We start from the raw sequence: 23,914 nt of genomic DNA, 5'->3' as shown, positions 1-23,914 counted from the left end.
AGCAGGGCACCACCCCGGGCACGGCTTGGGCATGGCCACAAACGGGTGCACGGTGGGGTATAGCCAGGACACAGCCGAGCGCGCAGCACAGCATGGAGCAGAGCGCTGCCCTGGGCACGGCTTGCGCACAGCCCGGTGCACAGCAGGGCGTGCAGCAGGGTACAACCCAGTGCATGGCACGGAGCAGAACCCTGCCCTGGGCACGGCCCAGTGCAGAGCGGGGCATGGAGCAGGGCACAGCCCAGGACACGGCTGGGCACGGCCAGGGAGGGCAGGAGGGCGCTGGCTGTGTGGGCGGCATTGCCCTGGCCACGCTCTGGGCCATGCAGTGTCCTGGTTGCGTCCTGCCTACGCAGCCGGTGCCCTCCTGCCCTCCCTGGCAGCGGGGCAACCCCGGGGCCCCGCTTCCCGTTCCCTGTGATTCATCATTTGCTGCAACTGCAGGAGATAAACCAGGACTGCTTTTATTTCGCTTGGGCTTAGGCGGCGATGCCCAGCCCAGTGCTGGCTGGGAAATGTTAACGCGTTCGTCTTTCATTGTGCATAATTAAATTAATGTTACAATCAGCAAACAGTATTGCTCTGGAGACAGAAAACCCTCCAGAAGCCCTCAAAAACTCCTCGCCCTCTTCATCCCCACAAACAGAATAAAAGCAAAGAAAACAAGCTAGAGAGAAACGAGCAAAGGACACGCTCAGCGTGATAACTGTCCAGTTCCAGCAAATCACCTAATCTGAATTGGCTTATTAATAACTGCTGGGGTTGATGGAGCCTTTCCTTTTTGCTTCTCATTTAGAGCTGAAGAATTCCGCATTTTCCCCAGCAATGATTCTGCATTATTCAGGAATGGTTTCTGTACCAACAAGCCCAAGCTTGAGCCGTGCATCAAACCCTTCTCCGCCTGTGAACTTCCCCCTCAACTGCACCAATATCCGGACACTTTTTTCCTAATAACAGGGAATTTCTACAATTTGATTTCGCCGTTTCCCCGGGGCGAGGTGGGGCTGGCATCTGCAAATCAGCACTGAATCAGAAGATGAGTGAGAGGAACGGGTAACTTCACACTATAAACGCATTTCCCATTGCATCGTCCCCAAAAAGACGCTTACATGCCGGGGAAATTGGGGAAAACCATCCTCCCCTGCTGCCGAAGGGCAAAGGCCGGCGGCAGCCGTGCTGCTCACACCTTCTTCAGGTCCTCGGGGCCGAAGGAGAGTGGCAGCAGCTCCTCCAGCCTCTTGACGATATAGGTGCCGTCCGCTTTGGTCAGGTAGATGTCCCAGTCCGTGCCGAACTGGAGGAGAAGAGAGGGGAGAAGTGCCTGATGCAAAACCTGTGCTTCTTCCTCAAATTACTCAAATAATCCTTTTTTTGGCCGGGCTCACAGAGAGCAGCCCCCTCTATTGCATGTATTTTGGGGCGGCTTTTCAGCACCACCTGCCCCGGGGGATATTTTGGGCTCAGATCCTGTGTTTTTGCCCCCCCCCAGGGTGAGCCTCGGTGCCTCCAAACCTGCCAATGCTGCCTTCAAGCCGAGCCCTGTGACCCGTTAAATATTAACCACCCAAAAACGGGCTGCGGGTGCCGGGGTGCCCACGGGGAGGAGGGAGGCGAGAGCAGGACGGGCACCGCGGGGAGCTCGGCTTTTGCAGGAAAACCACTGCTTTCAGGCTTGGCAGAGCCGGGGCGGCGGCTCTGGGGCCAAACTCTGCACCTGGCAGCTCCCGTGAGGAATAAAACCCCCCGGCGAGGGCGAGTTAATGAATTACTACCGGGCACCTGCTCCCATGGGACGGGGAGGAATAACCCTTTCCCAGCAGACAGTGCAATTTGAGGAGCCCGGAGCCGGCCCTGGGGCTGGGGACGGGGGGTTGCAAACCCCCCCTTTGCACCTCCGAGTGTTTTGGAGGGAGATGCCTGGGGTCGGGAGATGATGCCTGGGGTCAGGGGATGATGCCTGGGGTCGGGACGCGCGGGGCGCCCACGCGAGCCGTCACCTCTCTCATCACTTGTCTGCAGGCGCCACAGGGCACGATGAAGTGGTCCCCCATGTCACTGCCAAAGGAGAAGGGCACAGAGCTCAGTCTTGCGGGCGGGGGGCTGGGGGGGGGGGGGGGGGGAACACCTGCAGAAGACCTTCATGCACCAATAAATATGGAGCCAAAGCAGATTTTCCCCCCAATTCCTCAAAAAAAAACATGCAAGAACCTGCCTCCCCACCCACCCCCCCCCAAAACACTCGGGCAGCTCCAACAGAAGCTGCCCCTTGGGCGCAGCGGGGGTTTTCCTGCTGGCCCCCACGTCCCATCCCTCGCCGTGCCGGCTCTCGGCGCACCCTTACCTGGTGATGGCCATGGCCCTGAAGCTGGTGTGTCCCTCGGAGATGGCTTTCTGGATGGCCGTGCGCTCGGCGCACACCCCCAGGCTGTAGCAGGTGTTCTCCACGTTGCACCCTGCGGGGAAGCCCCCGGCACCCGCTCAGCCACCCCGAACCCTGCCGGCTTCCCTCCAGGCAATTTTGGGGGGGGGGGGGGGGGGAATTTGCAAAGAAAAGCCATTTTCTATGCGCGCCGCCCAATCCCAGGCTCTTGCCAACAACGTTCCCTGCTTCCCCTATTTAATTTCCGTATGTTCCCATCCGCCGCGATCTTTGGCTCGCTCTGGGATGGCGGCTGCCAAGAGGCAGCCGGCGGGGGGGGGGGGGGAGCGAGACCAGCACTCTGTGCCGACCCCGCTGCACCCCCATGCATGGCCAAAGGGTTGCAGGGTGAACCCCAAAACCCAAGGGGAGGTCGCACGGCCCTGGCTTACCGGAGAAGATCTCCCCGTCGGCAGTGAGCAGCGCGGCGCCCACCGGGAAGCGGCTGTAGGGGCAATAGGCGCGGTTTTTGGCCTCCCGGCTGCGTCGCAGCAAGAGCTGCAGGTGCTCGCCCTGGGGCCGGCCCGGGGGGGCAGCGGGGGCCGGGCGCTGCCCGCTGCCCTCCATGCCTCTGCCTGCCTGCCCTCCCACTGACGCCACAGTTAAGTATTTCCTCGCCTGGAAAATAGGCTGGCCGGCCCCGCCGGGATAACGCGCCGGCGTGCAGCCGAACCCTGGGAAGCATCCCTGGGGGGAAGCCCTGATGCCCAAAGCGTTGGGTTCAGGAGGTCCCGCGTCCCCTCCCCGCCTGCTGTCTCATCTTTTCCAATTTCTCCTTTTTTTTTTTTCCCCACTTCCTCCTTTCTCTGTCCTGGCGGAACATTTTTTTCCGCCGCCGCCTCGGTGGTTTTTTTTTCCTCCCCAGTTGAAAACTGATTATGCGGCTCCACGGGAAAGTGTCATTAAATCACTCCGGGGGGGGGGGGGGGAGGAATAACAGCTCCTGATCAGTGAGATCGAAAGAAAGAAATTCATTTGATTGAAAACAGAAAAAAAAATTTATATCTCTCTCTCTCTCTCACATTTTCCCAGGTCTTTTAACTACCGGCTGCCAGGCAGCAGGGAAAGCTGGCTGAAGACAGAGGCGATAAAAGCCTGTTTTGGGATGCCCTCGTGCCGCTCAAGCCCAAATTCGGTTCGGCTGGTGCCTCCATGGGAATCAGCCCACGCGGCGTAAAAAGCTCCCAGGACGCCGGGCTGATCAGCAAATTGCTTTTTAATTAAAGATATCTCTTTTTTTCCTCCTTGCTGGAGGAGCTTAATGTCCCATTTTCTGGCTGCAGGGATGGGTGTCACGGTCCCCATTGATTTATCACTGGGATTTTTGTCCGGTTTGCTGGATTTTGGGAGGATTTTGACCTGACCCGCTGGTTTTGCCAGCAAATCTTGGCGCTGGGTCGCTGCTGACGAGCCACGACAGGCTGAGACGTGGCGCCCGAATTGGCAGCAGCCTCCGATGTGGTATAAACGCCGGGAGCTGAGAACGGAGCGCGGGACAGCGAGAGGACCACAGGCACCCCAAGAAATCAAAGCCAAAGCATTGCCCCGGGGGATAACCGGGCGAGCCACCTTCCTCGCACTGTGCGGGTGCTTGTTCACCCTGGAACCTAATGATGAGAGTTAGCTACTTGCAAGGGCAGTCAGTCAAGGCAAGAGGCAGCTAGAGGAGGGATTGGCAGCCCTGAATCAGCTCAGAGCCCTTTTTTCAGCTTTCAAAGTGCAAATCCTGGTTGTTTTCCCATCTCAAATGAGCCGCAGATGCTCCTGTGCCCCCCACCCCATTACGCGGCGCAATCCCCCCAAAACCTAGGAGAGAAAAGGAAAACCAGCCCCAGGGCAGCTTGGGGGGAGGCACCGCAGGAGCAGACCGGAGCAGGGGGACCCCCCTCCTAAATAATGCGAGATCTATAAATAAACGAGCTTTCGGGGAGGGTTTAAACCTGCCCTGTCGATATGAACGTTGAGCAATTAAATAAAGAGTCCTTACCTCTGTCGATGAGGGCGAGAACAGAAATAACAAGAGATAGAGGCTGGCATGGATAGAAACCTTCCTCATTTGCACTAATTCACTAATTGCCACCTCCCCGAAACCATCCTCGCGCCGGGAGCAAACGACGCACCCGAGCTGCAGCAGAAAAGCCGAAAACCACACAGAGTCATGCATTTTTTATTATTGTGGCTGCAAAAAACCTACGAGGCTGCTGAGGCCACGGCAGCGAGAGCAGCAGGGCCGGCACTGCCTGCCTGCGAAGCAGCTATTTTAAGGTTGCAGTTGCTTCGCTCAAACCGTAGAAAAGCTGGGAAGCTGATGGGAAATGGCTTCCCGCTCCCTGCAACACCCCGCTTGCCTTTTCCTCCCCAAATGCACCAAAACCGGGGGCACACGCTGTTATTTTACCCCTTTCTCCTCCCCGTTTTTCAATCCCAAGGCAGCCGGAGCGTCTTTGCGGGTCCCTGAGCCTGGGGGTCTCCCTGCTGCAGCCGCAAGAAGCCCCAGGTGGTAAAACAAAAGGTGGAAATTAGGGTTTGAGCCAAAGGAGCTGAATCCTGAACAGCCTCAGACTCCACCGCGGGGCTGAAATCTCACAGGCCCCCCCACAGCGCTCCCCAAAAATCACCCCCAGGCTGCGCCGCGGGGAAACAAGATTTCATTTTCCCCGGAGAGAAGCCGTCCCGGGGCCTCGGCCGGAGTTAAAAGCAACAGGTTAAAAGCCAAAAGCTCAGCCCAAGGGGAGCAGCGAGGAGGTCTGGCTGGCTCGGAAATAATGGGGAAAAATGGGGTTTCTGGAGCAAAAAATGCCAGGAAACCCACAGGATCTGCAAACCCCGGCGCACCCCCTCGTGCAACGCTCAGGTTTGGGGAAAACCCCCCTCTTTTCTCGTGCCAGGGTCAGGAGCCGACGTCCGACCCTCCCAAAAATCACCCCCCCGGATCCTGCCCTAATTTCCCCCCACGCAGGCGGGCTTTGGAGCTGGGGGTCTGACCGCTGCGCGGGGAAGGGGGGGGGGGGGATGTCTTTATTTTACCAGCATCTTTTATTTCCCTGCCCGAGCACGAAGCGAGCGCGCGTCCGGCGGCGTGCACGGCGGCGGGGGGCGTCCGCCGGCGGCTCCCCGCGTGCTCGGGTCCGGGGCGACGCGGCGTCGCGGGGAGGTGGAGCAGCCCACGGAGAGCTGCGTCCCCGCAGCCGCCGCCGCTCCCGCAGCAGGCGCAGGCGGCAGCCGGAGCGCGGCGGCTCCTCGGCCAAGCGGCTCCGCATCCTCCGTGGGCAGACGGCATCGGATACGGCAGCTGCATCCCACCGTGCAGGGGTAGGGGCATCCCCCCCCCCCGGGGTGGGGGGGTGCGGGGACACCCCCCAGCCAGCTTTGGGGTCCGGGGCGGGGGGGTGGGGGGGTGTCCCTCTGCCCGCAAGGGGGTCGGCAGGGGCCGTCGCGGCGGGGCTGGGATTAGCGGAGACGTGCGGGGCGGCCAGGGGGGCCCCTCGGCAGAGCGGAGATGCTGCCCTGGCGCCGGAGCAAATTCGTGCTGGTGGAAAACGAACGTAAGTGCAAAAGCAAGAGCCTGGGGCCGGGGCTGAGCTACGCCGCGTTGCTGGCCGGCTTCCTGCGCTCCTGCCCGGACCTCCTGCCCGACTGCCCGCTCGAACGGCTGGGCAGCGTCTTCCGCGGCAAACGCCAGAAAGTGGAGCTGAACAAGGAGGACCCGACGTACACGGTGCGGTACCTGGGCAACGCCGTCACCCTGCACGCCAAGGGCGAGGGCTGCACGGAGGAGGCGGTGGGCAAGATCTGGGCTAAGAGCGACGCGGGAGCCGGCGGGGCCAAGATGAAGCTGACGTTGGGACCCCAGGGCATCCGTATGACCCCCTGCGAGAAGGGAGCCCGCCGGCCGGGCCACGCGTACCTCCTGCACCGCATCACCTACTGCGCCGCCGACCGCCGGCACCCCAAGGTCTTCGCCTGGGTTTACCGGCACCAGGTGAAGAACAAGGCGGTGGTGCTGCGCTGCCACGCCGTCCTGGTCTCCAAAGCCGACAAGGCGCGCGCCATGGCCCTGCTCCTCTACCAGACCTCCGCCTCCGCCTTCAACGAGTTCAAGCGCCTCAAGAGGCAGAACGATTTCCGCCACGTCCAGCAGCAGCTCCTGGGCGACGCCATCGTCCCCTTGATGCCCCTCCGCAGGCTGCTCAACGCCAAGTGTCCCTACCGCCCGCCCGCCGAGAGGGCCCGCTGCGCCCCCCGCCTCAGCTCCATCCTGGAAGAGGAGGAGGAGGAGGCCTTCGGCAGCGGGGCACCCCGGGGGGACGGTGGTCCCGCCGCCGTGCTGCGGCTGGCCAGGGAGATGCGGGGGTGCAGCCTGCGCGGCCCCCGGCCCCCAGCGTGCTGAGCAGCGGCAGCGGGTCACCCCGTTTCAGGGACGAGGTGCCTTCCCTGCGCCCCAAGCCGAAGTCGGACCCTCCTCGGGGACAAATCTGCACGAGATGGCGGCTTCATTTGCAAGGAAGACCCCTGGGGGGGGGGGGGTTGCACCCCGGGGACCCCCCCGGCCCCTGCACACGAACCTGCTCTCGTGCCTCCTCCGCGGCGGCCATAATAAAGTTAATGTGTGTTTTCTGCAGTGTAACGGCGCCTGTGTCTCGCCTGGACCGAGCCCTGGCAAACGGGAGAGGAAGAGTTAAGCTCGGCCCCAAGGCAGTTTGGGGGGGTTTATACCGAATTTACCCCTCGCAAAGGAAGCCAAGCCGGGGGCGGGGGGAGTGGGGGGGCGGCTGCGGGGTCCCCGGCCCTTTCTGCACCCTCCCTGCGGCACCAAGGGCTGGCGAGAGCCGCTCCGCGTAGTCATGGCAACTCGGGTTTTTTAAATATAGAAACGGGGGGGCGGCACAGGGCCGCCCGCGGGGGGGGGGGGGGGGGAGGGTGTTGGCTGCGATGGGGGTTTGGCCTCTCAGATCCCCAGCAGAGAGAGGGGCTTGCCTGCACCCCCCACTGCCCACCCCAAAAGCAGCGCCAAGGCCCTGAACATCAGTCATTTACCAAAAATTACTGGTTTTTTTCCTCCCCTTTTGCTGCTTTCCCAGAATAAGCATTGGCAAGGGGGTAGGCGGGGGGAGCAGGGTCTTGTCCCCGTCCCGTCCCCCCCCCCCCAGCACGGGGCTGGCAGGGCCCTGCCAGCCTGGCTGCGGCCCTGCACGGGGTGTGGGAGAAGGACCCTACAAAATGGGCTTGGGGGGCTGCATCCCCACGGGCCCCGTGCTGAGCCGTGGCCTCGCAGTGGGGGGGGGGCCCTTCGGGGCCGTGGGGTGCTGCTGCCCCACACCCTGGGGTGTGTGTGTGTGTGTGTGTAAACGACCCCCCCCCCCTCCCCAAGGCGCTATAGGGCTGGGGTTTGGGCAGATCCTCCCCCCGGCTCCAGCCCAGGGGGGATAGGCTTTGGTCTGACATCCCCCAAGCTTTGCAGGGGGATTTGGGCTGCCCCCCACCTCCAGGGCCCGGGGCGGGGGGGGGGGGGAGACTGGGGATGCTCCCCCCAGGGCCCTGGCAGTATTAGGATTTGGGCCCCGCTACCGATATCCTGAGGGGTGGCTGGGATTTGGGCTAATCCCCCCCCAAGGCCTTGTGGGGCCAGGGCTTAGTCTCCCCCCCAAGACCCTGGGGGGGGGGGGGGGGGGAGCTGGGACCTGTCCTGCCCCCCCTCCCCAAGGCCCCGGAGCTGGGATTTATCCCCCCCCCCGAGGCCCCGTGGGGCCGGGATCTGGCCCGCCTCCTCCCTCCCAGGCCCTGTGGGGCCGAGATTTGGGCTCCCCCGCCCCCCCAACAAGGCCTTGAGGGGGGGTGGGGGGGTGTCAGGGCCCTTCGTGCCGGGTTGGGCCTCCCCCCCCCCGCCCCCGGCCCGGAGCGGCGGCCCTGGCTGACCGCGTCTCTATGGTCGCGGTGCCGCCGGCCAGAGTGTCGCGGGTTGCGTCATCACTCGGCGGCGGCGGCGGCCGGTTGCCGCGGTAACGGCGCGGCAGCGGCGGCGATGGAGAGCGGCGGGCGGCCCTCGGTCGCGCAGGCCGCGCTGCTGGCCGCCAGCACCGCCCTCACCGCCCTGCTCTACTCCGTCTACCGGCAGAAGGCCCGCGTCGCCCGCGGCCTCGAGGTGGGTGCGAGGGGCCCCGGGCGGCGCGCACGGGCCCGGGCCCGGACCGCGGCCTGGTCCCGTCGGCTGAGCCGCGGCCTCCGTTTCCTCCCCGCAGGGCGCCAGGAGGGTCCGGCTGGACGGGGACCTGCGGGCGGTGCTGCTGGAGGCGCCGGGGCGCTGCGTCCCCTACGCGGTCATCGAAGGTAGGGGCAGGGCCCGAAGCAGGGGCGACAGGGGCGACGGGGGCGCATCTTCGCCCCCGCTGCCCCCTCGGCGGGTGGCTTTCAACCTCAGCCCCGCGGTTCTGCTCCCATCAGCTCATCTCCCCCCTGTCAGGCGGCCACTGGCTATCCTGACGGCTCAAAACACGAGCTCTCGGCTCTTCAGCCCCCCGCCTTGTTCGGATACTGCTCGTACTCGCTGTATGCGGTAAGAAACGGAGCAGAAAATTAACGAGCACCTCACACGGGCTTCGGATCTGTCTTTCAGGCGTGGTGCGCTCCGTTAAGGAGACCCTGAGCAGCCAGTTTGTGGAGAACTGCAAGGGCGTCGTTCAGAGGCTGACGCTGCAGGAGCATAAGATGGTGTGGAACCGAACAACCCACCTCTGGTACGTGCCTGGCGCCCGCGAGCGTCCGGCTTTCAGACCGGCTGCGGTGCCCTCGGAGGGCCTGACGTGCTGAAATGACTTCAGGCGTGGCCAAGGTGCCCCCGACCTTGGACCCCACAGTGGCCCCGTTACAGCTGCCGAAACGGGGCACGTTTGGCTGTTTTCAGGGCCGTAGCCTTTCAGAGTTCACACGGGGGCTGTAGACGATGAGCGCGTGGAGTAACCCAACGTGGGCAGAGCATTTATCAGCAGCCCCACGTTGTTGTTACGGAGGTGGCCGTAGGACAGTATTTCCCGAGCAAAACAACGCCTTCGAAACAGAAATTCAGTTGGATTTGGGCGATACCCGCACCCGGGGGACCTGAGGATGGCCCACGGGAGCGGCCTGGCCCGCGAGAGCCTCGGCTAATTGGATAACGCTTATCAAATTTGCCTGTGTGACGGGCAGCGCTTCTCCTCGCAGGGCGGTTTCTGGCAGCCGGGAATGCCGTGGGGAGACGAGGGGGAATTAGGTGGGCCGAAGCGCTCTCCCGGTGCCGGCGGAAGCCCACGCTACTTCTGCGGGGACTGCGGAAGAGTTGAGGTGAAGGCGGAGGGCCTCGTGCGTATCCGGATGGTGCCACGAGGCGGGGGAAGCGCCGCTCTCCAGCAAGTCCCACCCAGATAAACTTCGCTCAGGGCGGGTGGCAGCTGGCAGTCCCCAAAAACGGCAGGTCATCCCACGCGGTGTTTCCCTGCCAGCCTCAGGGGGGCGGGGGGGGAATCGCTAACGCTCGCCTTTGCTTTATCCCCTTCTCCTTTCCCAGGAACGACTATGAGAAGATCATCCACCAGCGAACCAACACCACCCCCTTCGACCTGGTCCCTCAGGAGGAGGGCGCCGGCGTCACCGTCAGGGTGATGAAGCCGCTGGACGCCGCCGAGCTCAGCCTGGAGACGGTGTACGAGAAATTTCATCCCTCCGTCCAGTCCTTCACCGACGTCATCGGCCACTACATCAGCGGAGAGCGCCCGAAGGGCATTCAGGAGACGGAGCAGATGCTGAAGGTGGGCACGGCGCTGACGGGGGTGGGAGAGCTGGTCCTGGATAACGCCACGATCAAGCTGCAGCCCCCGAAGCAGGGCATGCCCTACTACCTGAGCGGCGTGGATTTCGACTCCCTGCTGCAGAAACAAGAATCGAACGTCCGGTTCTGGAAAATCCTGACCGTCGTTTTCGGTTTTGCCACCTGCGCCGTCCTCTTCTTCATCCTACGGAAGCAATACCGGCATCACCGAGAGAGGCGGCACCTCAAGCAAATGCAGGATGAATTCCGGCAGGCCCAGGAGCGCCTGATGCGCGAAATGAACGTGGAGGGCGGAGAGACGTTCAAAAACGCCTGCGTCGTCTGCTTGAGCAACACCAAATCCTGCGTCTTCCTGGAGTGCGGGCACGTTTGCTCTTGCAACGAGTGCTACCGGGCTCTCCCCGAGCCCAAAAGGTGCCCCATCTGCCGGCAGGCCATCTCCAGGGTGGTTTCCTTGTACAACAGTTAAATGTCTGCGGCCGGAGGGAGCTTTTGGCATTAAAGCTGCCTCTCGCGAAGGGGTTTTCTCGCCTCGCTGCTCGAGTGGTTGATTTTGGGGAAGGGGAGGGAGCTTGAGTGAGCAGGGCGCTTCGATTGAGCCGGGTCTTAAAAGGCGACGGTCCAGCTGATGGGGGCTCACATCGCGCTCCGGAGGTTTTCGGGACGGGAGACGCGGAATCCCCGCAAAGGGCGCGGCGCTCGGCTGGGAGATGCGGTTTCAAGCTCTTCTGTTAAGAGTCGGACCCTCGGGGTTTCGCGTCGTGGTTTACTGAGCCTGCGGTCCCTTACCCGGCCCGTAAAAATGTTGGGGGGGGGGAAAGATGTATTGCGGCTTCTCAGAGGCTGCGGGGTTTGGGTGACGCTGCCGCCCAGCTCCGGGACCGACGGAGCAGGGTGGGCTTTCAGAGAGCTTGCACGGGGGTGGGTGCGAACACAAGTGATTTTGTGATCATCTGCCAAATCCGCTTGTGGCCGGTATCATGCCAGGACGCGAGAAGGGGGGTGTGTGTGCGTGTGTGAAACCGCTGCGGCCGATTTCTGGGCTTGGCTTGAGCTGGGATAAGAAAATGGGATGTAAAGTAATAAAATAGGATGAAAAGTGTGTTTGTCTGGGATCATTACGTGACCCCCGGGGGGGCGACGGGGCCTGCTGCCCCTCTGCGCTCCCTGGGGTGTACGCGCTGCGCTGATAGACACCGGAGGAACGTAAATCCCCGTCTCGAGGGGTGATGGAGGTTGGGGTGAGGGGGGTGGGATCCTGTCCCTCCGCACTGAATCCGACGTCAGTCACGACGGACGCCGCTGTCCCCTTGTCTGTAACGCAGGCGGTACCAAAACCCCAAGCTTTCACCCAGAAAAGGAAAATCCCCTTCCCCGACTCCCCCGTTTCGCCATCGATCACGTACGGGAGCTGCACCCGAGGGGGTTAACGAACCCCAAGCCACGCTTCAATTAACGTTCGCTGTGGAGGGCGCCGAGGTTTCAATTAGAGAAACACGGGGGCGGGGCGGGGGAGCCCCTGGTTCGGGAGCCTGGAGTAGGAACGACCCAAAACCCCGGGACTGAAGCAGCCCCCGGGATTTGGGGCGAGACCCCCGCGCTCCGTCCCATGCCCGCGGGCAGGCAGAGCCGCTGGCGTCCCCCTCCCTCGGGGGGGTCCCCATGCCCCGGGGCGCTGTTAAAAGGAAACAGTTTGCCATCGGCTGCCAAGAAAAACGGCGAATTTAACAAGGAAATGGGTTGGTTTTTTCCCTTGTTAAGCGTTAACTAGACCGGCCGGGCAGCGTCCAAAGGCCTCTCTGGCTGCATGGCACAAAACCACCCGCTTAATTCCCCCGCCGGCCCGAGGAGCGGGGCCTTGGGCAGCCCCAGCGCCGGGAAGGGCCGCATCCAGCCTGCCCGCCAGCTGTAGATGGCGGTGGCCGCCCGCCGCAGCGAGGCTGCGTGCCTGCGCGCTGCCTGCCAGCGGGAAAAGCCAGCATCCCAGCGGGAAAAGCCAGACTCCAGCTCCCCGGCAGAGGTGGCCCTCCTCTCCCCGCGGTTGTCGCCCCGCCTTGCCCCTTCGCGCCCTTCTGCTGCTGCCGCCGCCAGAACATTTAAAAATAAAATAAAATAATAATAATAAAAAAAAAAATCTCCTTTTATCAGCGGCTCAAAGTGCAGCGTGGAAAAAAAAAAACCAACAAACCAAACAAGAAACCCCCGAGACCTTTCCCGAGGGATCGGCTCCGTCAAATCATGCACCAACCGCTTCCCAAGAGCGTGGATTTAAGATCTGGACCGGCTGAGACCCCGACTCCTTTTCTTAAAAGCAATTTTCTGCTGGAAAAATCATATTTAGAGGCTTTTTTTTTTTTTTTTTCCTTTTTTGGCCGTTACTGCCCGTCACGCCCCGTACCGTATCAAGGCTTTGCCTTTCCCTCCCTGGTTGTGGTTTCCTGGGGACCGACCACCCCAAAAAGCCTTGTCCCCTTGCTGGGGACAGCGGGGATGTCACACACACACACACCCCCCAGGCAGATGGGTGCCTCGAGCCTCGGCGTTTTCCCCAGGGAACAGAGCCATCACGTGAAGCCTAAAAATACACTTCTGGGGGGGCTGTGCTTTCCCCGTTACCTTTCGCCTCCTGTTTCCAAGCTTTCCCCCATGATATCTCGGGCATAGACGCAACCTTATGTAAGGCGCTGACAGCTCGGGGGTGTGCGGGGGTGCGCGGGAGCTGAGGATTTCAGCAAACGAGGGGTTTGGAGATGGGAGCAGCATGCCCCGGCGTCGCAGGGCGCCCTGTCCTTCCCCTGTCCCCATCCCGCTCGGCCCCAGAACGAGCCAGGCTCCCGCTTCCAGAGAAATCCGCGGGCGGAGATGTTGTAACCCCACCTTGCGCAAATGGGTTTTTTGCTGCTGTCCCCACCGTTCCCCCCCCCACCCCCCCGGCTCCGCTTTGCAGGGGATGCACCGGGGATGCCTGAAACCCCCCTCCCACATAGCTGTGGTCTTCCCCAAAAGGATAGCCCCAGCCTTCCCATCGCCCCTTGGCCAGGCTGGCTCGCTTTGCCGGGCAATAACCCCGATGACCCGCGCTGCTGCGGCAACACCGCGGGGAAAACCCTGTGGAAAGCTGGCAAAAAAGCAGCCCCCCGGGAAAGGCTTGTGCAGGGACACGTCCTGGGGACCGACAGCCAAGTGCGCCCAGACCGACTCCCTGCCTTGCGGCCCCCCCACAAAGCACCAGAGGCCCCGCGATGGCTCATTTCTGCTGGGCTCTGCAGGGCAGATGTGGGGCTGAGCCCGCGCTCCCTGGGGAGAGGCGCTGGGCTCCCCAGGGCTGCCGTGGGGCAGCTCCGGGCTCCCCGGGGGTGCTGTGGGGCAGCTCCAGGCTCCCCAGGGATGCCGTGGGGCAGATCAGGGCTCCCCAGGGATGCTGCAGAGCCGCTCTGAGCTCCCCAGATGTGGCTGTGGGGCAGCCTAGGCTTCCCAGGGATGCTGCGGAGCAGCTCTGAGCTCCCCAGATGTGGCTGTGGGGCAGCCTAGGCTCCCCAGGGATGCTGTGGGGCAGCTCCAGGCTCTACAGGGGTGGCTGTTCGGCAGCTCCGGGGTCCCCAGGGATATTGCGCAGCATCCCGGGGATGCTGCGGGGCAGCTCCGGGCTCCTTGGGGATGCTCTGGGGCAGCTCCGGGCTCCCCAGAAGTGCTGTGGGGCAGCCTAGGCTCGCCGGGGGTTGCTGTAGGGCAGCTCTGGGCCCCCCAGGGATGCTGCGGGGCAGCTTGGGGCACCCTGGGGACGGTGCGCGGCAGCTCCAAGCTCCCCGGGGGGGGCCTGTTCGGCAGCTCCGGGCTCCCCGAGGATGCCGCGGGGCAGCTCCGGTGGAGCTCCGGGCTCCCCGGGGAATGCTGCGGGGCAGCTCCGGGCTCCCCAGAGGCGGCTGCGGGGCAGCTCCGGGCTCCCCAGCGATGCCGCGGGGCGGGCCGGTGGGGCAGCCCCGGGGATCCCCGGGGTGCGTGGGGCAGCCCGCCGGGGGCGGTGCCGCTGCCGGGGGCCGTGCCGCGCCCGCCCCGTCCCGCCCGGTCCCGCCCCCCGCTCCTCTATCGCCGCCGCCGCCGGAGCCGCCGCCGCAGCCGCGGAGCCGCCAGCAGCGCCGGGCCGGGCCGGGATGTGACGGGGCGGCCGCCCCGCGCCCCGCTGCGCCGCTGCCCCGGGCCCGCGGGCCCCGCGCCCCGGGAGGCTGTCGGGGGGCGGCGGCGGCGGCGGGCCCCCCCCCGCCGCCCCCATGTCGGAGGGGCCGCCCTACGGCGAGGGGCAGCTGGCGGGGGACGCGGCCGTGGGGCAGCTGCCCTTCCCCGTCCGCCTCCGCGGCCCCGACGGCCTCCTCGCCGGCGGGCAGGGCAAGCGGCCGCCCAAGCTGGGCCAGATCGGCCGCAGCAAGAGAGGTGGGTGCCGGCGGGGACGGGGGGTGGGGGGGCGGCGGGCACCGGGAGCCTTCCCGGGATGCGGGGCAGCGGCAGGCGGGGGGCGTCCCCGGGGACGGGGCGGGGCGCACCGGGTACCCCGCGGGGTGTCCGGGCATCGCGGACCTTCCCCGGGGATGGGGCAGCGGGAGCCTTCCCGGGACGCAGGGCGCCGGGAAGCCGGGAGCGTCCCCGGGGACGGGGCATGGCGCAGCGGGTACCCTGCGGGGTGGCGGGCATCGTGTCCCAGGGACCTTCCCCGGGGTGTTGGGCTGCGGGCACCTTCCTTGGGGAGGGGGCACCGCGCCCCGGGCGCTTTGCCGGGGTGGAGGGCGGGAGGGACCTTCCCCAGGGACAGGGCATGGCGCTCCGGGCACCTTCCCCGCTCTGCAGGGCAGCAGGTACCTTCCCTGGGGACATGGCGTCGTGCCCTGGGGACCGTCCCCAGGGTGTAGAGGAGAAGGGACCTTCCTTGGGGAGAAGGCGCCGTGCCCCAGGCACCGTGCCGGGGTGCAGGGTACCCTCCCCAGGGACAGGGCACGGCGCGCCGGGTACCCCGTGGGGTGTCGGGCATCGTGCACCAGGTACCAGTTCCTCTCTAGGGCACCGTGGCGGGTGGAAGGCTCGGAGCACCGTGCCGGCTTTGCCGCCAGCTGCACCAGGGCTGTGGGACCACCCCCCAAACCCACCCCAGGGTGCCCGCCACCCCGGGATGACCTTGGGCGAGGGGAGCACGGCGACAGCGTATTCATCACGGTTGTGTTTTTTTTCCGCTTTCCAGTGGTTATTGAAGATGATAGAATTGATGACGTGCTGCAAAACCTCTCCGAAAAGGCCCCTCCCGGTGTTTAAAGCCTCCCCGGGGACGCTCGGCTGAAGCCGGGGAGGCCGGGAGGGGGGCGGTTTACAACAGCACAGGTTATCGGCAAAAAATAAAAGCCCCACCACACCGCAGTGACCGCGCCGAGCAAGCACTTGGAGAGCCGTCCTCGCCAGCCTGCAATCCCCACCGCACGGCAGCACGTCCTGCCCTCCAGGAGACGCGCGGAGGGGAAGGCGGCGAGCGAGACAAAGCCCAACGACAAATAAAAAAATAATAAATAAATGGGGGGGGGGGGGGGGGGGAATAAATAATTGGAAAAATAACCACCCGCTCCAAAACCCCTGCCCCAACCCGCCGACGCGAGGGATGAATGGAGGTGTCGTGCCGCGGCTCTGAATTACTCGTGATTTCTTTTCTCGGTCCGATGAACCTTGCGCTACGCTAGATCGGGGGGGGTAAGAGGAAAGGGGGCAGCGAAAGGCGGGGGGGGGCAGCCCATGGGGTCTCCCCCCAGCCAGGGTTGTTCCCAGCGGGCACCTTGTTTACATTATTTAATCTTGCAAAAATGAATCCGTGCACTTGGATGTACCACGCTATCCCCTTCCTTATGTTTTTTTTTTATGTTGATGTCTTTGGATGTTGGAAAATGATATAAAATATATATATATATATTTCATTTTAGTCACATTTTAAGGTTCTCGAGGGGAAAAACAAAACTTTTATAAAGGAAGAGCCTAGAGGAAGAATTGCTGGTTTATTTTTTAAAGCTTGTACTTCTTGGTTGCTGTGAGCAAAGGGACAGATTTTATATGTACGGGGGGGTGGGGGGGACGCTCGGCTTTTCTAACTACCATGCAGTCTGTAGTGTGGGTGATCTTGTTTTTCTGGGGTTGTTTTTTTTTTTCTTATGTTGTGGCAGTTCCCTCTCTTTAATAGACTGTATTAAAAAAAAATATATATATAAAAAAAAAAATATCTAATGTAATCACAAGAGTGCCAAACACTTGGAGATGCCGGAGGGCAGCGATTCCCTCCCCGAGTCGAGCAGCGCTCGGGGCTTTCTGCTCTTTCTAGGGCTCGGTCGATCTCTCGTGGGGTTTTCTTTGACTTCTCTTTTCTAATCTTTCTTTTTAACTATTTTGCATGACGTGCATAAAGAAAAAAAGGGGAAGAAAAAAAAAAAAAAAGCACCTCTTGCGTGAGGGCTTGGTTTCTCGTTTCTGTTTGCGACTCTGACAGACCTCAAGGCAGGTTTTCTTTCCTCCTTTTCTTAAATATTGTGTATGTTGCACTTTTATCCTCTACACAGGGCTATTTCTGCAGTGTCCGAATAAAAAGGCAAATGAAACAAAATGGAAAAAAAAAAATAAATAAATGCGGATCTGCCGTGCTTTCCCGCGTGCCGCCGGGGCCCAGCGCCGTGAGCGTCCCTCCCCGACCGCCTAAATAATGCCAAAAATAAGCAAGGGAAACCTCGCCGCTCTCTGGCACGGACCCCCCCGCGACCGGGGTCGTGCTGCGCCCTGAAGAATTAATTATAATTAATATTTATTTACGGGATTTTTTTGTTTTGTTTGATGGGAAAACGCCTCCAGGGCACAAATTTCATGGGAAAAATTCGAGGCGAGATCCCGAAAAGCGGCTGCTGGGGACGGGGGACCCAAAAAGGCATCCGTCCCCCTCCGCTGCTGGGAAAGCCTGTGGAAAATGGGGATTTTTCATCCCAGCGTCGCCTCCCTCCCCACCAAAACCCAAATCCCGGCCGATTTCCCCGCGACCGCTGTCGTTAATCATTGCCCGGGAGCGGGGGCGGCGTTAATAAGAGCCGTTATCGCTCTCGCCTGCGCGACCGAGGGCAGGAGGAAACCTTTGTGCCGGGGGAAGAAAATAATCACGCCGGGGGAAACGGGTCCCCGGGACGGGGTTTTATCGCAAAGGCAGTAATATATTGCGATAAAAGCAGCATGTCGCCGAGCAGGGCTGGCGCTGCTTTGCACAGCGGTGGCCTGGGAGGGGGGGGGAGCGGGGGCAGGTTGATTCTTTGGGGTGGGACGGGGCGCTGGGCCCAAACAACCCCCATTTTCGGGGTGCCGAGGCTGCCAGAGTCTGTGCAGCGCTCCCCTCCCCACCACCTTTGCTCCTCATTTCCCCGTTTTTAACCCACGCAGGCTCTCACAGCTCCAGGATGGGACGGGGAGATTTGCTAAAGCGGTACCTTGAAAAAGCCCCAATTATTTTAATTTTTTTTTTCCCCAGCGGGTTCAGCTCCGAGGTCACAGCCGCCTGGGTCGGACCCAGGGGACACCACCAACCCTTCGGCCCCAGGATTTTCTATTCTGGGTGACCCGATGCACCCGCAAAGCGCGAGATGGGCCCGCGGGAGGCTTCCCCCCCCCCCCCCCCAAGTCTAATGGGTTTTGCCCCGACCAGCGTCTGGGTGCAAGCCCACGGCTTTGGGGAGAGCAGACGCAGCCCACGGAGGAGCAGAGCATCCCGCGTCTGCAGAGGGGGCGGCGCTGGGTGGCTCGTAAGACACATAACCACGGGCTGGATGCGACCACCGGCCCCCTGGTTAATTAGGTTTACCAAAAAGCCCCTGTTTTGCACGAAAACCTGACCTATGGGTCTGCCAGACCCAACTGCCCGCTTTCTCCCATGCCTCAAAAGAACACCCTGAGCACCCAAATCTCCCGAAACCCAGATGCACCGGGGATGGGGTCCGTGCATGGCCCCAGGAGCCCCCCCAAAAAAAAAAAACCCTCGACACCCGGGAGAAACCGGGGATGAACCGGAGAAAGCCTGAAGCCCGAGAGGGAAGGGAGCTGAAAGAAGAGGAGATTCTGCTAAATTACAAACCGCTCTTTTATATGCATCTTTCATGCACAGCACATAAATAATGGAGCAGGAGAGCCCGGTGCGCCGGCGAGCTCGCTTACGGGGAGGATGCCGGGGTGGAGGGGCAAGGAGAGAGGGTTGCGGGATGGATGGTGGGCAAAGATGTGCCCAAGAGGCCGAGCCAGGGTTCCCCCGGCTATGCGTCGCCGGGAGATGATATTCTGAAGGAGGATTTAAGGATTAAGCTGGCCACGGGGCGGGAGTTTATTGCATACATTATTTAACAGATGGCCCGACGCAGGCGGCCGGCTGCCTACAGTCTCCCCGGTGACCTTGGCCGGGAGGTGCCGGGGCCGGGCAGGGAGCCTGGTGGCACCTCTGGGCTCCGGTTACGGGGACCGGAGGAACACCCCCCCCCCCCCCCATTCCCCCCCGCCCCGGGGACCCGGCACCCAGCAGCTCCAGCGCCAAATCCCCATGGAAACTGCAAAAAAAACCCCAAACCAACCCCCACCCAACCCCGGCCCATATGGGCTGCTTGTTTTGGCAGCGGTGGGAAAAAAGGAGGGGGGGGGGGGGGGGGAAATAAATAAAAGAGCCATTTGCAGGTTTATTTACCGAAGGAAACTTGGCACCTTGGAAAGAAGCGGGGTGCCGGAGGGACGAGAGGGGCGCAAAGGTCCCGGCGGCACCCAGAGCGCTCGCAAAATCCCGCTCCCGTGCTTTAATCCCATTTCCCTGGGGATTTCGGCACTGGGGGGGGAAGGTGCTAAAACACTCGCTCCCCCAGCAGAGCCAGCCGCGGCCCCTTACGCCCCAGAGCCGGGTGGGGGTATTTTTATCCATCTCTAAAGCCGCTCATTTTCTGCAGGCTTTAAATCCCCGCAGCAATTGCAGCGTCGGCCCTTTGCCTCGCGTAAGCCCCCCCGGGGAATGATACCAGCCCTGGGGGGCTCGGTGCAATGGATGCCCATTTGGGGGCTGCAGCAGTGCCCCCGCCGCTCATTTCCCACATCACCGGAGCCGTTGGCGATAACCCACGGAAAAACACCCCCAAAATCGAGGGCAGTGGGTTGCAGCCAGGGCGAAGCAGAGCACGGGGAAGCGGGCGAACCCCCTGCCCCCCCAAAAGCGCTTCCCCCCGAAAGGATGCCCATGTAGCAACCGCCCAAAATAAATATTCTTTTTTTTTTTTTTTTTTTTCTTTCCACCAAAACTAGGGCACGTTAAACTAGGCCAGCGCTCCCTTGCAAGGCGATTTATTCATCATGGGGGAGCGAGGAGGGACAGCCTGGGACAGGGGGCTGCAGAGCAGCACGTCCAGGGCGGGCACGCTCCACCCTGCCCCCAAACGCCACAGTTTTGGGGAAGAAAATGGGGTCAGTCTTTCCTCTTGTTGGGGGAAAAAAAAAAAAAAAAAATCACAATTACTCAGAACTGGGGGCAGGTTTAGTGACCTTTTGGTGGGGAAGATACGAAAACCGGTCATTTTAACGGTATCAAACCCCTCTTTTGATCCATTCGCTCGAGACCGCTAGTGTTTTCAACCGCGTGTGGTTCACGTTTTGTACTGCGGCGTTACCAACACAAAATAGACTTTAGCAAAATGGAAAATGGATGAAAACACGAAGGAAATTTCACCCTGCAGAAAAATTCCATTTCCTCCCCCCCCCCCCCCCCCTTTTTTTAACACAGGAATGAGGCAAAATCCAGAGATCTCCTTGCCCGCCCCTGCCGGGCGATGGACCCGCAGGCAGTGGGGCTGGCCGAGGGGGGTGTAGGGTGCAGCACCCTCCCGCCGGGTGCTCTCCCATCAGACGTGGCCTCGGGGCTTTTTTTTTCTCGCTTAATTTCCCTATGCCTTTGGGTTGCGCCCTGGGAGAAGGGCTTCTCGCGGCGTGGACCCGAACCGTTGCTTGTTTGGGGGATTTTGGGGGGATGCGGGTCCCCCATCCCTGGGCTCTTTGTCCCACAGCCACTAGAGGCCACTGAGGCTCTGTGATCCCGCCTGATTTATTCGCCTGGGACATTTTGGACACAGCATTAGCACCCAAAATGCTAAAACTGGGGGAAAATAATATAATGCACAGAGGCGGCAAAATTGAGGGCAGAGAAGGGCTCATCCCCAAGCTCCATCGGTATCCCCAGGGCATCCCTGTCCCGGGGACCCCACGGGCGATGGGGAAAGCTCTTTTCTCACCCCAAATCTGGTCAAGCCCCTCAGCTGCCCAGGCCCACGGTGAGCACCAGCAGGATTTTTGGGCATCCCCCCTGAGCTAAACACCTCCGGAGGAGGGGGAAACGCTGCCCCACACGCGGCTTCCCTCCCGGGCCAGAGCTCGGAGGAGCTGGGCTCACCAGGAATTTTTTTGGAGGGGTCAAGCAGCCACTCCCAGGACGCGGCATTGCCCACCTTGGGAGCATCCTGCGGAAAAAAAACCAACAAAAAAACCAACCCCAAATCCCTTCTGCTGCCTGTCTCGGGGAGCCTGAAAGCAGAGCTGCCTGCCTCCTCAGGCTTCTTATTTTTTTTTTTGCCTGGAGTTAAAATTTCTAGGATATTATAAACAGCTGCTCCCGCTAATGAGGACTAAGCGAAACATCAGACATCTTAATTTATACATTGCTCAAGGTGTCAAACTGTTGCATTACAATAACAAGTGGGAGACACCTCACCAAAAAATGAGAAAAGTTTCACTCAGAGCTAAATGCAGCAGCAGACGCTCGAATAAAATCCAAACCTGAGCAGAGCACCAGTGTCTGGAACCTGCCAATGTTTTCCCAGTTAAATATTCAAGGTTTGGGGGGGATTTTTTTTTTTTGGGGGGGTGGGGATGCCTGCACAGCCTCACATTCGTGCAACCCAAGAGCGTTTTCACACCCTCAGCGGGCAGGCGAGGATCGCCGCTGCTTTCTCCGGGCTGCCCCAGTCCCCAGCCTCGTTGGCCTCAGCAGAAGGTTTCCTGACGGAGATTTTCCGCGACGGTTTCTCCCCTGGGTTTTGGCGGGATGTGCCTGCAATACCGATCACCCGGCCTCCGGCCAGTGATGCGGCGCGGGGGATACAAAGGAAACCGGAGGAATTAGGGCTCCCCTCCACGCTATGGCATTGCAATTATTAATATATATTATTTTTGCAGGGGTGCATGTGTGACACCCATACGAGCCCTTTGCTTTGAAGACCTCGGTCCTCCCGGTGGCTTTTAGGCATCCTCCCACCCCGCTCGTCCCTTCCCATGGAGTCGCTGTTGACGAGCAAACATGGAAAAAGGGGAGCAAAGCAGCTGCCGGGAGCATCTCCCGGGGTCCCCGGAGCTTCGTGTGCACGGCTTGGAGCATCAGCCCCTTCCCAGGGTGGGGGACGAAAGAAAATAAAGCAAAATAACCAAACCGCAAAAATAAACCCCCAAACAGGCCATGTGATTTAACACCCCAAAATACCCAGCGGTGAGTCACGGCGCTGGGTGCGGGGACGGGGCTGATCCAGCTCTGAGTCAGCCCGGCAGGCACGGGCAGCCGGCGCAGGCTGTGTTTGCCCCCCCTTCCCCCAAGCTCCCTGTTTCCCATTTTTGCTCCAAACCCGCACAAATACAAACAAATACGACATGACTCAGAGGCACGCGGCAGGGCTCAGCCTGTGGCATCCCCTCCTAGCGCCCCCCCCCCCCCCCCCGGGGCTCCCCAAATCCCCAACGGTGCCACAACGATGGGGCCGGACACACCGGCAGCTTGCAAAAGCCAGGCCTGGGAACCCTTGAAGTGTTTAAAGGGGCTTTTAAAAAAATGTATATTTTTGGAGGGACACACACACACAGAGGAGGTTCTCGCTGATGCCACGGCAAGGAAGCACTTAGGATTTGCCAACTAGCTCTAATTAATCAGCATTTCCTCAGCTTAGCATCGTTTTAAACCTGAAGCACCAACTAATTCCCCTCGGTCACAGCCAGAGGAAGCAGATACGGAGCAGAGACCATGCCCAGGGCCAGCCGAGACGACGGGGTGAAGCCCCATGCCCGGGACACCCGCATTGCGAGGGGTGGTGGGTGCTGGTGGAGCCGGGACGAGGCTCAGCTCCCAGCCGGGTGCAATCCGGTCCCAGCCCTTCGCAAGCCACAGCGTCCTGTAACAACCCCAGCAGGATGGAAACCAGCCAGAGACAGGGCTTATTTTGGAGGAGGTGCCTTCAGAAAGCTGCCCTGGGGTTATTTTCACCTGATCTGGACAAATACACGGGGGGGAAAACCCTTACAGCAAACGAATGCTGTGTGCTAGGTCAAGCGGCATGCAAGATCTAGCATGGTGCAAAGCCAAGCCGTGCGCTGGGTTTAACCACCCCCGGGGTTTACCCTCCCGGGATTCTCCAGGCTGGGTTAATCCCCAGCCTCGTCGCCCAGGTTAACGCACCGTCCCCGTGCCGCAGGTTGAGGAAAGGCAGAAGGCGAGTCGCCCCGCACTGCGAGCAGGATGAGACCCGGCAGCATCCTCAGCATCCTCAACTGGTTTCTATGGCAACGGGCTCAGCCCCAAATTGGCCGCGGGTGCCGGGGAAGCAGGGGGCTCAAAAGGACACCTAGCACAGCAAAACAACGGGGTTTAATAATAAAAAAACCAAACAACCAGCAACTTTGCACCGCGGTGCACTGGGAGCGGCTGCGAGGGGAGGCTGAGGCTGCAACCCAGTGCCGCCCCCCCCCCCCCCCCCCCAGGTCAGCCCCATCGGGGGGTTTGGGGAGGTGCCCCCCATCCCATCGCCCCCGCACGCGAACACCGCTCAGCACAGATCCTGATCAGCCCGTTTCAGGCGTATCAGCCTTCCCGGTTTAATTCCCAGCCTGGCTGGGAAATCCAGAGCCCTGCTATAGCCTTTCCTGGCTCTAGCCAGAAGCAAACAGCCACAAGACCCCAAAGCATTCGTGCTACAGCCCTGAAGGCTGGAAAAAAAATGCACCCAGGGAAGGCGTGGGCAGGAGGGAGAGCCCAGACGGGCGCACGGATGCTCCCGGGCGTACAGATGCCTGCGGGCCCCCGCAGCCGCCCGCCCCCGCGGCCGTGCCCACCGGCTGCGGCACAGTTACACAAGGCTCCCGGCGCTTGCATAAGCCGCAGCGGCGCGCAGAGCCCCAAGAAGAGAAGAAAAATGAGCAGGGACTACGGCCCCGAAGCTGTGCTGTGGGATGGGTCCCGCGGCTTGAGCCCGTCTCCTGCAGGGGAGTCCCGTGGGTCTTGCAGCAGGGACATCACGCAGCCGGAGCTGTCCCTAAATGCGGTGGCGTGACCCCCTGCAGCGTGACCGACCCTATCCCTTCACCAACCTTGCCGGGGAGACCCGAAAAAGGAGGAATTCGACCCACCGCAGCTTGAGCCCAGGAGAAAGGCTGCCAAAACCCCCAAAGCCAGCGAGCAGCATGCACACCAGCCCTACAGCATCCAGCACTCACTTGCCTCCAGCCCCGGGACTGGGGGGATTCTCAAGGGAAGACTGTTTTTTAAAGACTTTTAACCAAGCAGGGAGGGGTGTGCGACGGGGGGGCCCTTTGCAGGGCAGGCTGGGCGCAGCATCACCCGCTCCCGGGGAGCCTCTGCGGAGCAG

At 61.6% G+C, this 23,914-nt stretch overlaps 4 protein-coding genes across 4 annotated transcripts; 3 read left to right on the top strand and 1 right to left on the bottom strand.

The window, feature by feature from the left end:
- Positions 1–448: 448 nt before the first annotated feature.
- CDA (cytidine deaminase) lies at positions 449–3,058 on the bottom strand. Its single transcript, XM_076356165.1, has 4 exons — positions 2,812–3,058; positions 2,342–2,453; positions 1,998–2,055; positions 449–1,294 (listed from the first exon to the last, which is right to left on the bottom strand). Exons 1-4 carry the CDS (start codon positions 2,984–2,986, stop codon positions 1,181–1,183), a joined length of 459 nt encoding a protein of 152 aa, XP_076212280.1. The 5' UTR covers positions 2,987–3,058; the 3' UTR covers positions 449–1,180.
- A 2,777-nt stretch (positions 3,059–5,835) lies between these two features.
- On the top strand, positions 5,836–7,046 carry FAM43B (family with sequence similarity 43 member B). Its single transcript, XM_076356001.1, has one exon. It carries the CDS (start codon positions 5,919–5,921, stop codon positions 6,807–6,809), a length of 891 nt encoding a protein of 296 aa, XP_076212116.1. The 5' UTR covers positions 5,836–5,918; the 3' UTR covers positions 6,810–7,046.
- Positions 7,047–8,441: 1,395 nt separating this feature from the next.
- On the top strand, positions 8,442–11,322 carry MUL1 (mitochondrial E3 ubiquitin protein ligase 1). The gene is made up of 4 exons (XM_076355939.1): positions 8,442–8,561; positions 8,659–8,746; positions 9,033–9,153; positions 9,960–11,322. The coding sequence occupies exons 1-4, from the start codon at positions 8,442–8,444 to the stop codon at positions 10,687–10,689; spliced, it is 1,059 nt and encodes a 352-aa protein (XP_076212054.1). The 3' UTR covers positions 10,690–11,322.
- A 3,151-nt stretch (positions 11,323–14,473) lies between these two features.
- CAMK2N1 (calcium/calmodulin dependent protein kinase II inhibitor 1) lies at positions 14,474–16,165 on the top strand. The gene is made up of 2 exons (XM_076356166.1): positions 14,474–14,648; positions 15,448–16,165. Exons 1-2 carry the CDS (start codon positions 14,489–14,491, stop codon positions 15,516–15,518), a joined length of 231 nt encoding a protein of 76 aa, XP_076212281.1. The 5' UTR covers positions 14,474–14,488; the 3' UTR covers positions 15,519–16,165.
- Positions 16,166–23,914: the final 7,749 nt, after the last annotated feature.

Source organism: Aptenodytes patagonicus, chromosome 19 (genome assembly GCF_965638725.1).
Source record: "Aptenodytes patagonicus chromosome 19, bAptPat1.pri.cur, whole genome shotgun sequence".
Lineage (NCBI taxonomy): Eukaryota > Metazoa > Chordata > Aves > Sphenisciformes > Spheniscidae > Aptenodytes > Aptenodytes patagonicus.
The sequence above is the reverse complement of the archived record's forward strand: the minus strand, read 5'-3'. Positions and strand labels throughout refer to the sequence as shown.

Coding starts and splice junctions, on each gene's coding strand:
- CDA (XM_076356165.1), bottom strand. CDS start 2,986: ATGGAGGGCAGCGGGCAGCGCCCGGCCCCCGCTGCCCCCCCGGGCCGG. Junction 2,056..2,341: donor AGGGCCATGGCCATCACCAG/GTAAGGGTGCGC, acceptor CTCCTTTGGCAG/TGACATGGGGGACCACTTCA. Junction 1,295..1,997: donor GCAGACAAGTGATGAGAGAG/GTGACGGCTCGC, acceptor CTTCTCCTCCAG/TTCGGCACGGACTGGGACAT.
- FAM43B (XM_076356001.1), top strand. CDS start 5,919: ATGCTGCCCTGGCGCCGGAGCAAATTCGTGCTGGTGGAAAACGAACGT.
- MUL1 (XM_076355939.1), top strand. CDS start 8,442: ATGGAGAGCGGCGGGCGGCCCTCGGTCGCGCAGGCCGCGCTGCTGGCC. Junction 8,562..8,658: donor GCGTCGCCCGCGGCCTCGAG/GTGGGTGCGAGG, acceptor TCCTCCCCGCAG/GGCGCCAGGAGGGTCCGGCT. Junction 8,747..9,032: donor CCCCTACGCGGTCATCGAAG/GTAGGGGCAGGG, acceptor TCTGTCTTTCAG/GCGTGGTGCGCTCCGTTAAG.
- CAMK2N1 (XM_076356166.1), top strand. CDS start 14,489: ATGTCGGAGGGGCCGCCCTACGGCGAGGGGCAGCTGGCGGGGGACGCG. Junction 14,649..15,447: donor GATCGGCCGCAGCAAGAGAG/GTGGGTGCCGGC, acceptor TCCGCTTTCCAG/TGGTTATTGAAGATGATAGA.